At 62.0% G+C, this 12797-nt stretch overlaps 1 protein-coding gene across 5 annotated transcripts in view; it reads left to right on the forward strand.

The window, feature by feature from the left end:
* CACNA2D2 (calcium voltage-gated channel auxiliary subunit alpha2delta 2) overlaps window positions 1–12797 on the forward strand; it is a 136082-nt gene that overhangs the window by 108158 nt on the left and 15127 nt on the right. For all 5 annotated transcript variants that reach the window (XM_066351224.1, XM_066351225.1, XM_066351226.1 and 2 more), the window contains exons 5-12: window positions 3357–3401; window positions 7586–7727; window positions 10847–10978; window positions 11164–11221; window positions 11917–11967; window positions 12095–12194; window positions 12283–12441; window positions 12686–12793. In XM_066351224.1, the coding sequence (XP_066207321.1) occupies window positions 3357–3401; window positions 7586–7727; window positions 10847–10978; window positions 11164–11221; window positions 11917–11967; window positions 12095–12194; window positions 12283–12441; window positions 12686–12793 (795 nt within the window). The remainder of the gene's footprint in view (window positions 1–3356; window positions 3402–7585; window positions 7728–10846; window positions 10979–11163; window positions 11222–11916; window positions 11968–12094; window positions 12195–12282; window positions 12442–12685; window positions 12794–12797) is intronic.

Raw genomic sequence — 12797 nt, forward strand, 5'->3', positions numbered from 1 at the left:
ATGGGCCCCCGAGCCCCACCCCTCACATGTCATCTAGGTGCAGAAATCCACACTGGGGGACATATATAAATTCATAGGGTGACTCCCCTACCCCTGCCCAATTAGCAGTGGCCCCTGTATACCAGGTAACAGAGGAGGGTGTGAGCAGTGTGGACCCCAGACCTCAAGGACACCTGTTTCATCCCAGCCAGGGGCTTTCTGACACATTCAGGTCCCCCCCTCAGGTCTGTGAAGTTACAAACATAACGGGGATGGCCCCCCATGGGTTGGTCTGGCCCTTCCGCCTAGGGAGGCCCAGCTCCCTGTCCTCTAAGCGCCTCAGAGGAGGCGGCATCTCCCCGATTAGATAGGTGGGGGCCCCGACCCCAAGCGAAACCTTCACCGGGGCCGCAGGACGTAACAGGCGCCCCCACCCGCATCCGTGGGAGAGGCATGACGCCCGGGAGTCCTCATGGGGCACTTGGGTCTGCACTCGCCGCTCCAGATCCCAGAGCTCACATATTCAGGTCAAGGTCAAGCCCAGGACCTTTCGCCAAGGCCCCTGTGTATTGTCGCCGGGTGGTGCCGCCTCCTTGTCTAACCCAGAGGCAGGCGCTAATGGTGGACACTGGGCGTTGCGCAGGCCAGAGCAGACACGGAGGGCTCCCAGGGTCCTTCCCACCCGACCCTGATGGCCCCATCTTGGCACGCCACCAGCCACAGTCACATCCAGCACAGCATCCACAGCTGTGTTTGCCGTGTATTTGCACATGTGTGACCTTGCCCACCACCGTCCTCGAACAAGGAAGGGCATGGGCTGGCCCTCCCCGGTGGGAGCGGTGGGAAGGAGAGTCCTGCCCACATGCACCCCAGACCCTGGGGACAAGGACAGCATGCAGACTCCTGAGCCTCTCACCCACGGTCTGCAGGGGGCTGGATTCCTGTGGGACACATCCCCCGCCCCCCATGTCTCTGATGCCACCAGCATCTGATCCTCTGCTGAAACCATGAACCAAGACAAAGGGAGAGAGGGGGCCGTTGGAGCAGCTGGAGGGGTGGCTGAGTAAATGCCCGGGGTGGGGGGTGGGGAGGTCCCAGGGGCACAGGGGCAGGCAGGATCTGCCCTGACCTGTGAGGGAGCCCAGCAATCCTGGAGGAGGCCTGAGAAGGGCCGACCCCCAGCCGTGCCCTTTCCTGTCCTTGCAGAAGGTTCACCTGCAAAGGTGGAGGGCGAAGCCCCCGCGCTAATCTGCAGTCCTCCCGCCACACAGCCCCTTCTCGCTGCCGCGGGAAGGCGCGTCAGCTCCGTGTTTATAACCCCCTTTTAGATAACAAATCACATTTTCTTTTCGCCAGCGAGTGTGTTGAATTGATATTTTTTTCCCCTCGGTTTAATGGGTTTGTGTGTTCAGGAATGATCTTCATCAACTGAAACTCCTTATTGTGTTTGATGTAATGTCAGCTTTCATTATGCGCTTTGGTCGGAGCCAGGCGCGGGAAAGGTTGGGCACCCTCGAGCTTGGGCCTCGGCCCGCCCCCGCTCCCAGGCCCGCCTGGGTCCCAGTCTTCCTGAACTGCTGGGTGGGTGGGCAGATGTGGGAGGAGTTAAAGATGCGTCAGGAAGGCAGTTCGAATGAGCGGCCTCTCTGCTGTCCTGTCCTGATCTGTGTGGCCGGGTCACAGGGCTGTTGGCAGAAACCGTAATTCAATGTGTGCGAAACACTAGGCAGAGCAGAGGCCTCAGCTGACTGAACTATCAAGTGACCCGGTCTTACATTCGTCAAAAGGTTGTGATCTTTTTTTTTGTTTGTTTTTTTGTGTTTTTTTTGTTTTGTTTTTTTGTATTTTTCTGAAGCTGGAAACGGGGAGAGACAGTCAGACAGACTCCCGCATGCGCCCGACCGGGATCCACCCGGCACGCCCACCAGGGGCTACGCTCTGCCCACCAGGGGGCGATGCTCTGCCCCTCCGGGGCGTCGCTCTGCCGCGACCAGAGCCACTCTAGTGCCTGGGGCAGAGGCCAAGGAGCCATCCCCAGCGCCCGGGCCATCCCTGCTCCAATGGAGCCTTGGCTGCGGGAGGGGAAGAGAGAGACAGAGAGGAAGGAGGGGGGGGGGTGGAGAAGCAAATGGGCGCTTCTCCTATGTGCCCTGGCCGGGAATCGAACCCGGGTCCCCCGCACGCCAGGCTGATGCTCAACCGCTGAGCCAACCGGCCAGGGCCAAAAGGTTGTGATCTTGCCCACGAAGTTGCCAGGCGTGTAGTCAAATGTTCCAGAAGGCTTGCACTGCGCCTGCAGGTTCAGCCAGCAGCCTGCACCCCCCAGACCGTTGTGGGACACACCCCACGACTGTTCCCCACAGCAGCCCCCATTTGACCTCCTCAAATCATGGGCTCAGACCCAGCACCTGGGCAGTCACCAAGGCCAGGCCCCTCCCCAAATCGTAAGGAGCCTGAGCTCAGAAAGGGAACAGTGCAGCCCTGAGGTCACACAGCAGATGGGGCCCCCCCGCCAGGCCCAGGGACGGGGCTGCCACCACAGAGTAAGTGCTGGTCATCAGCTCCGTTTTCAGACAACAGAGGGACTGCCCGGGCCGAGCTGCAGGTTTTCCTGTACAAAACAGGCCAGAGGAGCACTTGGGGAGAGTGACCCGGATTGTGTCCCTGTCCTGTGTCCTGGCCCTGGTGCCCATCGGGGAAGGGGTGGGGGGCCCCTCCCGAGTGGGATGGCACCAGATTCACCTTCTGGCGGCCTCTCTCAGCCATGCTCGGTTCTGATTAAAGATCATTAAACATGAAATTAGCTCGTTTGTGTTACGGTTCTCCCGGGTGGCCGGTGATTATGACGTGCAGATGGCCAAGACCCCAGGCTCCGGGCGGGCGGGGCGAGCTCAGGCAGCTGAGGGCGGGCGCTGGGCCGGGCTTTGTTTTCTCCCTCGCCTGTTGTGTGGACCTCCTTGCACTTCACAACAAATCACAGATAATTAATAAGTACATGCCCATAATAAGCAGGCTTTTTAATAGAAGAAATTGGAAGATGCGGTGTCGAGTTGTCATTTCGCGGCAGCCCGGACTAGGCTGTCTTCCCGCCTTCCTCGCGCCTCCTGGTTGTGCCTCGGCCGGAGCCACTGCCCCCTGGGCCACCCCGACCCTGTCTCCCAGCGGGGCAGCAGGGCAGAGCCCCTGGTCCTGGAGTCAGCCAGGCGCCCTGGGGACCGTCCCCAGTCTCCTGAGGGAAGGGTCTTCCCAGCCTGACTCGTTCTGCCTCCCTGGATGGAGGAGCCTGAGGGGGCCCTTCCAGGCCTTGGGGCTGGGGGTCTTGGCTGCACCTCAGGAGCCCCCGAGCAGTGAATGCTGAGGCCTGTCTCCCCACCCAGGAGGAAGACATCGTGTACTATGATGCCAAGGCTGACGCTGAGCTGGTAAGTGCCCCCACCTCTGCTGAGGGGAGGGACAGCTGCCAGGGCCACACACCCTCTCTGGGCTAGCGGCCTCGGCTGGAAAATGAGGGCTGGCACTCGGCACTCTGGGATTCTGAGCTCGAGTGTGCAGGGTTGTGGTGACACAGACCCCCACCCGACACCTTCCACAGACAACCCCCAGGGGCCCAAACCCCTCCAGGGCTGTGTCTGGTGACAGTGGGTGGCATGGGTCACTGCCCAGTGTGAAGACCCCGGCACTAGGGGTCCCCCCATGGGTCAGGCCAGGTGCCAGAACTGAGGGAAGCTGAGCCTGACCAGGCGGTGGCGTAATGGGTAGAGTGTCAGACTGGGACGCAGATGGCCCAGGTTCGAGACCCCAAGGTTGCTGGCTTGAGCACAGGCTCATCTGGCTTGAGTGAGGGCTCATCCGGCTTGAGTGAGGGCTCACCAGCTTGAGTGCAGGGTCACTAGCTTGAGGGTGAGATCATAGACATGACCCCAAGGTCATGTGGCCCAAGGTCGCTGGCTTGAGCAAGGGGTCTCTGGCTTGGCTGGAGCCCCCCGGTCAAGGCATGTATGAGAAAGGAATCTATGAACAACTAAGGTGCCGCAACGAAGAACTGATGCTTCTCATCTCTGTCCCTTCCTGCCTATCTGTCCCTCTCTCTGTCTCTGTCACACATACACACAGAACTGAGGGGAGGTGAGTGCTATGAGCTCAGCTGCAGTGGCAGGCTCCTGCGGCTCCCTGGAGGTGGCAGGCAGGGCTGAGACAGGGCTCAGGGCCATCCAGGTGTGTCTCAGGTCCGTGCAGGAACCCTGCCCTGTGGTGAGAGGGACAGCAGCTCAGTGTGCCGAGCGCCCCACAAGTGATCAGTGCCTGGCCCTGAGCTCAGTCAGTCGCTTCCCAGCCGCCGAGGCCGCCCAGGTCCTGCGCCTGTTCTTCAGGTGGGTGGGAGGGGCCTGCGGAGGAGACAGAGAGTGTGGGGCAGGGCCCATGGAGTAGGCGGTGTTTGGTCAGCCTGTCAAGGCCCAAGTCCATCTGTCTGCCTTTGAGTTCTCTCAAAGCAGTTGAACCCAACTATCTCCTCTGAAAACAGGTGTCACAACAGCTCAGTCTCCAGGCTCCCACCTGTGCTGGCTAAAGCAGGAAGCACAAAATCCGGACTTCCCCTCCCAGGCCTACAGGCCTGAGGGGGCGTCCTCCAGGGAGCAGGAGGTCCCCAGTGCCCCCAGGAGGTGGGCAGACAGGAAGGGAGCCCTGCAGAGGCTCTGTGGTGCCAGGCTGGCCTGGGCGAGCTGTAGGAGGATAGGCAAGGGGCCTGAGATGGGGTGGAGGGTGGGCTAAGGCAGGTGTGCCTCCCCCTTGGCTAAGCCTCCCTGGCTCCCAGAGAAGTTGCTAAAATTAAAGCTGGAATCTGAAATTCAAATGAAGAGCGAACCTTTAATTAGACCCTGAATCTAACTCCTTACCCCCCTCGGCAGCGGGCTGTAATTTTAGCAATCAGTGCATTAAATATAAACTGGGAGACTGCCGTGCCCACCGTACAAAGCCTCTGGGCGTGGTGGGGGGTGGCACTGAGGCACTCCTTGGCCGGGGAGGAGCCCAGCCCCCTGCCAGGACACCCTGAACTCGCTGAGTCCAGCAGCCCCCAGTTTATCCAGGACCCCCAGCCCCTGTCTCTAAGCACCGGTTCCCCGCCCCCATCCCCTTGGACATCTGCGGGGAGGCGGCGAGGGGCGGTCCAGGGAGGGAGATCCAGCCCGGAAGGGTAGGTGGGGGTCGGGCAGCCCACAAGCCCGGCCCAGAGTGGCCCTGGTATAAATTCAGCACAACACATTTCCCGTCGACTCCTCTGCCTGTTGTGTTGTTTTGTTTTTTAATCTTTGCCAGAGGTACAGTTAGAGATCTTTCTAGACCATTTACTTTTAAATTACCAGCCAGAAGGTGGGGGTGGGGGAAAGAGAAGGAAGGAAAAAGTTCGCCAGCTGATAGCTTATCAGAATGGAATCCAAATGTCACATTAGTTGGGAAAGTTGGGAGATTAAATTTGCCAGCGCCCTTCATCTGCTGCTGACATTTCGGGGGCTTTCTTCTCGCAAGCCTCCCTCCCCCCTTCCCCGCTCACGGAACGTGAGTGGTTCACGCCTGAGAGGCGGCGGCTCCCTGCTCTGCTCAGGCCTCGGCGAGGCGGCCGCCGACCTCGCTTTCTCTCTCCCGGCACCGGGCACCCGGGAGCTCTGGGGGTCCTCCTGGGGTGTGCAGAGGCGAGGCGGAGGGGCGGCACACCGGGAGGGCTGCACGTGGCTTCGGTTGTGTCGTCCAAGATCCACCCTTGAAGAGATGAAACGGGTGTGCTGTGGGCCCTTCGGAACCCCTGTCCCCTCTGTGCAGGAATGCTCCCGGGCTGGGGAGGCACGGTCACCCCTTCCCCAGACAGGAGCCGGGGTGTGCCCAGGACCCCAGTGAGTGGCGGGGCTCGCTGTCACTGACATGCCCAGGACCCCAGTGAGTGGCGGGGCTCGCTGTCACTGACATGCCCAGGACCCCAGTGAGTGGCAGGGCTCGCTGTCACTGACATGCCCAGGACCCCAGTGAGTGGCAGGGCTCGCTGTCACTGACGTGCCCAGGACCCCAGTGAGTGGCGGGGCTCGCTGTCACTGACATGCACGGCGTAGAGGAAAGGAGCCGTGCCTGGTGCCCGGTGTGGCCACGGGGATCTGCTGGGGCCGTGAGGGAGCGCGTGCACGGCTCAGCTGCTGACACACCTTCCTCCCGGGCCACGGAGCCCCCCTGCCTCTGCCTCTGTCCTGCCGGCCTTTTCCCTTCTTCCCTTTGCTCCCTGCCACCCGCTTCCCTTCCCCCCTCGCACACCTGCGCCCGTGCCTCCCCCCCCCCATTGTGTGCCAACACTGTCATCGCAGACCCACTCCTGCCAGCCTGTGGAGGTGGGCGGGGGTGCACGGCGCATGCCCGGCCTGCCCAGCCAGAGATGCAGTAATTGGCACCTGTCAGACGGCTGTGGCTCGTTTTAGAAAGTCAACGGGGGCCTTTACAGTCCTGCTGCTCGCAGGCGCCGTAGACACCCCCCCGCCCCCATGGTCGCCAGCTGTCTGAGCGAGCCCCCACCCCAGCCCCGTAGACACCCCCCCCCGTGGTCGCCAGCTCTCTGCGCTGGCCCCCACCCCAGCCCCGCAGACACCCCCCCCCCGCCCCGTGGTCGCCAGCTCTCTGCGCTAGCCCCCACCCCAGCCCCGCAGACCCCCCCCCGCCCCGTGGTCGCCAGCTCTCTGCGCTAGCCCCCACCCCAGCCCCGCAGACACCCCCCCCCGCCCCGTGGTCGCCAGCTCTCTGCGCTAGCCCCCACCCCAGCCCCGCAGACACCCCCCCCCCCGCCCCGTGGTCGCCAGCTCTCTGCGCTGGCCCCCACCCCAGCCCCGCAGACACCCCCCCCCCACCCCCGTGGTCGCCAGCTCTCTGCGCTAGCCCCCACCCCAGCCCCGTAGACACCCCCCCGCCCCGTGGTCGCCAGCTCTCTGCGCTAGCCCCCACCCCAGCCCCGGAGACACCCTCCGCCCCGTGGTCGCCAGCTCTCTGCGCTAGCCCCCACCCCAGCCCCGCCCTCCCCAGGGCTGTCCACTGCTCAGCAGACAGAGTCGCCCTGCTGCAGGGGTAGTGCCCATCACCCTGCGGGGCAGGGACCTCTCCCAGACGTCAGATGAGCTCCATGCCGGGGATGGGCAGGGCCTGTGGAGGGTGTGGGCCGCAGAGCTCCTAGGGAGGGTGGCGGGGGCCTCTGGTGATGGTACATGGCCCGTCCTATAGGCAGAGGTCTGCAATTCGCGCCTCACTGGCTCCAAGATTCGCCTCTTTCCCTGATAATTGGTTTTCAGGGTTGTGGAGAAGGGGTCCGTTTGGTTTTGGTTGTAGAATTCGGGTTTAGCAGATGTGGGGATGGTGGGTGGGGTAAGCAGGGGCAGGTAGGAGTCACAGGCCCCCGGGGGGAGGGGAGCACACCCCCGTGTCTCTCCATCCCTCTCCGTCTCCGTCTCCAGCCAGCTGATTCTGAGGTGTCCCCACCGCCTGGACTCGGGCCCGCCCCTGGGGGACCCCACATCCTGACCCTGCCAGTCCTGACCCTGCTGGCACTGTCAGTGATGTCTGCGGGGTCCCCTTTCTGCAGGACGACCCTGAGAGTGAGGATGTGGAGAGGGGATCCAAGGTCAGCACCCTGAGGCTGGACTTCTGTGAGGACTCCAACTTCAAGAACAAGGTCAACTATTCGTACACGGCGGTGCAGATCCCCACGGATATCTACAAAGGCTGTGAGTGCAGCGAAAGTGGGGACAGCCCGCCCCACCCACCGTAGAGCTGAGGCCCACTGCCCAGACACTGCCAGGTCCCGGGTGCCTGGCCAGCACCATCCTCCGTCAGCCCCTGCACCCAAGGCCATAGGTGCTCACCCCTCAGAGTCACCCACATACAGGCACCAAGCGACTCTCAGACACAGCTTCGCAGAAGCTACTAAACATCGAGCCCTATGCACGATCTCCTGGCGTGCACACACGCCCACACAAATGCATGCACACGCTTGCTCCCTGCTTGCTGGGCCAGGTCTTCCCCGGGCCCCGAAGCAGCTCCCCCTCCCTCACTACCTGGCCCTATCCATGTCGGAGTGCTGGAGGAGCTACCACCTCAGATGAACATGGGGGCTGGGGGTCAGGGAGCAACCCCTCACACACACCAACCCCCTGACACTTCCCTCCTCCTCCTTGGCATGCAGGGGGAAAGAGGGAGGGAAGGGGCGTGGAGAGAGGGTGATGGAAATTCCAAGCTCAATGGAGGGCAGTTCTGCACAGTGGAGAAACCAGGTCACTACAGCTAGACGGATTTCAGTCAGACATTAGGAAGAACTTGCTGAAGGTCTTGGGAAGTTTAGGAGGAGGAGGTCAAGAATCGAAGGCTAGGTCGGGAGCTCTAGCAGCAGGATTTAAGGCTCTGGGGTGTCTTGGTTCTGACATAATTCTGAGGTCGCCTACAGGGTAGCGTCCGGGTCCTGGGTGCCCACTGGGTGGGAGGTCTTCAGACAGAGGTCCCAGAGCTTCCGGATAGCCTCCAGAATGCAGGGAATCCTCCCGGGTCATCAGCGAGGCTCCCTTTGCTCTTAGGGTCAGCCAGGCCTTCCGGGCGGGGGGGGGGGGGGAGGGGGAGGGCAGGTGCTGTCCCTGCCCCTCCGTGGGCCACCTGCTCGAGCCAGTGGAGAGGCACTATCACTGGCAGGCACCCTAATTAAAACAGGAGCCACACCGCCCTCCCCAGTCACCCCTCGCTACCCACACAAATTGCATTTTATATGTTTTTTATTTACTGTGTCACTTTTAATTAAATCTGTAATCGCCTGCCTGAGGGGGCATGGTCCCCGTTTCCCAATTCGGCGTGATCTGAGAGTGTGCCCTCAGTGGGGGGGTGCGCATGGGGCTGAGGAGCAGGCCCGCTCCAGGCGAGGGGACTGAAGTGTTTGCACAAGTGTGTCCGGCAGTAAATGCGTGTGTGTGTGTGTGTGTGATCACAGACACCTCCAAGGACAGCCCAGCCAGGCCAGGGGTCTGCTCTTGGCTCTTAACATGAATCAAAACCAACCACCCCTCTGCCAACAGCTAGACGGGCTCCTAGGACAATCTGCTCCAAGCCTTGTGCCGATGGGGAAACTGAGGCCCAGAGATGGGTGAAACTTGTCAGGCCAACTCTCCCAGGAAAGACCGTACTGTGTGAAGCATTTGAGAGCCTGCTTTCATTTTTTCCTTCAAGAGAAAAATCGAAATTGTTCAACTCACTAAGTTTCTAAATTAGGAACAGGACCATAACATAGTGTGCAATAGGCAGAGCCAACGCTAGAGATGTGTTTTGTTTTCGCGTTATGGTCAGTTAAGGGAAGCTGCAGGGCCAGAGGGAGGGGCGCGAGAGCAGAGGGAACGGGATTAGGCATCAGACCGGACACAGCGGAGGCCCCACTCAGAGGGGGAAGAGTGTCCGGGAATGTGCCCGCGGCCCGGCTGTGGGCAAAGCCAGAAGCATGCGCCTTGAACTCACAGCTCCTCCCCTGCTCTGAGGGTGTCGGTGGTCAGAGGCTGCGCTCCGAACAGGGCCTTGGGGAGGCATTCTCCGGTGCTCACTTGCCGTAGATCCTGGATAGGGACTGGGGGGTGGAAGGTGGAGGGCGTCAGGGCTCCACCTGGGAAGAAGGGAGGTGGAAGAAACCTCCCCGAGGGGAGAGGGGAGGGCAGGTACCTGGCAGGAGCAGGTGCCCGACTCCCGCTGGGGTTTTTTGAGTCTCACATGCAGACAGCTACACTGCACATGTGAGAATATGAAGCACACACACTGGCAGCTTTAGGGCTGTCCTGAGTTGGGGGGTAGGGGCGCCGCTCAGGCTGACGGAGTCCCTGCGTGGGTGGAGGGGTCAGTAAGCTGGAGCCCGTTCATCCGAGAGGAGCCTGGCTCTGCGTGCGCGCATGGAAGTGGGTCTGGCCACCTGCAGCCACACGGAGAGGGGAAAGGGATGCGGGATAACTGGCTGCAGCCACACAGAGCGGGGAAAGGGATGCGGGATAATGGCCGTGGGGGGCTGTGAGAGCAGGACCCAGGCTGTCACCCTGTAGGTGCAGAGTGGGGTGCGGGTATGAGCAGGTGAGTCCCTCAGCCCATGGCAGCAGTCGGGCTGCTGGGCAGGTCGGTTTGGGGCCAAGAGGATCAGACACCGGGCTAGAGTCACGCAGGTTAGATGCAGGTATACTTGCTGGGGAGTGCAAACTGTGCGTGTGCGCGCGCATGTGCGTGTGTGTGTGTGTGTGAGCACTCCCGCGTGCCTGTCTGGGTTGGAGCAGTATCATGGCACAGACCCTGCCCCTCCAAGTGCCCCCGCCCCTGCCTGCTCCAGGCCCCAGTTGATTAATCATGGAGCAGAGTGGCTTCCAGCTTATCAGGTACCTTAATAGCTGAATAATTCCAGCCCCATCATCGAGCCCTTAATTGCTTTCTTGTGGCTGCGGCCCGGAGTGCATGCTGAGTGGGTGAGCTCCCAGGGGACCCGCCGCCAGCTCCAGAAAGCATGCTGGATCAGCATCCCAACTTCCAACTCCCTGCCACCTGGGTGGCCTCTCTGCAGGGGCCGCAGGTCACGGCTGCCCTTCCTGATCATGTAGGGCCTGGCGGAGGGTAGGTTGAGCTGTTTCTTGGATGACTTGGGAGGGGATAAGGACCAGGAAGTCTTCCTGGAGGAGCTGGTGCAGCCCCAGCTGAGCCCCGGGGAATAAGGGAGAGCCCAGCCAGGCAGAGAACAGGTGAGGCTTTCTTAGTAGCGGGTACGGGCATGGGTGCCATGGCGGTGAGGTTCAGCAGGGGACAGCCCAGGCACTTCCCACCCCAGCCTCCTGCTTCCCCACAGCCACTGTCATCCTCAATGAGCTCAACTGGACGGAGGCCCTGGAGAATGTGTTCGTCGAGAACCGGAGGCAGGACCCCACGCTGCTGTGGCAGGTCTTTGGCAGTGCCACGGGAGTCACTCGCTACTACCCAGGTGGGTGCCAGCCCATCTATCTCCCCGTCCACTCGGCACCACAGCCTCCATCTTCCAGCCCGCTCCTGGGGTGTATGGGGCGGCATGGTCACCCCATAGGCTGCAGAGCGGCCTGGCCACGCCCACAAGTCCCATGGGGCCGGGCCCTTCCCCGCCTGACACCCTCACCCCCTTCCCTCTTACAGCCACCCCATGGCGAGCCCCCAAGAAAATCGACCTGTATGACGTCCGAAGGAGACCCTGGTGAGTGAGCAAGGAGGGTCCGGGCAGGAACACCCCCTCCGCTCCCCACCTCTCCCGCCCGCTCCCCGCCCTCCCGATACCCAGGCCTCCGAGCAGGGTGCAGCCAGCTCTATCCAATTTTCATTTCACACATCGTTGCCACTGGAAAATGGATCCCATCACCCAGGCAGGCCTTCCAGCTGCCTCTGCCCCCATCCACTGCCCGGCACGCTATCCCCTCGGGACTAAGGGATGGAGCCAGGGGAGGTCCCCCAGGGTGGATGTCTCCTCTTTGGGGTTGGCCAGCCCCCCGCCCTGGTCCTATCCATCAAGCCGCCGCCGCTGCTCTGCCCCGCCTGCAGTAGCCCACGACCTTTCCTGCCACCTGTTCAGTCCCGCACACAGCTAGGACTCTGCCCTCTGGACCTCACCCCGGGCGAGGGACCACGACAGGCCACTGAGACTGGGACCATGCCTCCAGCCCCCTCTCTGGATCACCTGTGCACCCCTCAGAGCTGTTCACATGCTGGGGGGCCAGGTCACTCATGTCATGAGCAAGGACTGTTTTATTAAAGGCAGTATCCTCGGTGCCCAGAACCCTGTGTGGCCCACACGGGGGGTGCTCAGTGCAAATATGTTGAATCGACATGTGGGTGAGGGAAGGGAGGACCCAGAGTCCCAGTGAGGCTGGCCTAACCGAAGCTTCTTCTGCGCAGGTATATCCAGGGGGCCTCGTCGCCCAAAGACATGGTCATCATCGTGGATGTGTGAGTGAGCAAGGCTGGCCGATGGGGTGGGCTTGGGGCAAGGGGCTGGAATCTGCTGCCCAGGAACATCCGGGGAAATGGCAGGAGGACACCTGAGGCCAACCGGGTACCTCTGTGACCTCCCCAGGAGCGGCAGCGTGAGCGGCCTGACCCTGAAGCTGATGAAGACGTCCGTCTGCGAGATGCTGGACACGCTCTCGGACGACGACTATGTGAACGTAGCCTCGGTGAGTGCCAAGGCGCGGGTGGGCTGGCAGGGGGGCTCTCCCCCACCTGCCCCGCCCCGTGCGGCCCTCACCCTCGCTGTCCCTGCAGTTCAACGAGAAGGCGCAGCCTGTGTCGTGCTTCACGCACCTGGTGCAAGCCAATGTGCGTAACAAGAAGGTGTTCAAGGAGGCCGTGCAGAGCATGGTGGCCAAGGGCACCACCGGCTACAAGGCCGGCTTTGAGTACGCCTTCGACCAGCTGCAGAACGTGAGCCCTGCGGGTGGGCGCGCGGAGGGCTGCGGGCGGGCGGGCAGGCGGGGGCCCAGGCTTGGTGACACCAGGAAAATCAAGATGAACAGCCTTGTTAGCACCCAACAAGCGGCTCAGGCAGATAGCAGCATCTGCTCTGAGGGAGGAGGCCAGGAGGGCCAGGCCTGTCCTGGGGAGGGAGACCCCTCCCTGGGCCAGGAGGGGCCGAGAGCTGCCTGACCCCACACCTACTCCTGTCCAGTCCAACATCACCCGTGCCAACTGCAACAAGATGATCATGATGTTCACGGACGGGGGCGAGGACCGCGTGCAGGACGTCTTTGAGAAGTACAACTGGCCCAACCGCACGGTGA

Source organism: Saccopteryx leptura, chromosome 10 (genome assembly GCF_036850995.1).
Source record: "Saccopteryx leptura isolate mSacLep1 chromosome 10, mSacLep1_pri_phased_curated, whole genome shotgun sequence".
NCBI lineage: Eukaryota > Metazoa > Chordata > Mammalia > Chiroptera > Emballonuridae > Saccopteryx > Saccopteryx leptura.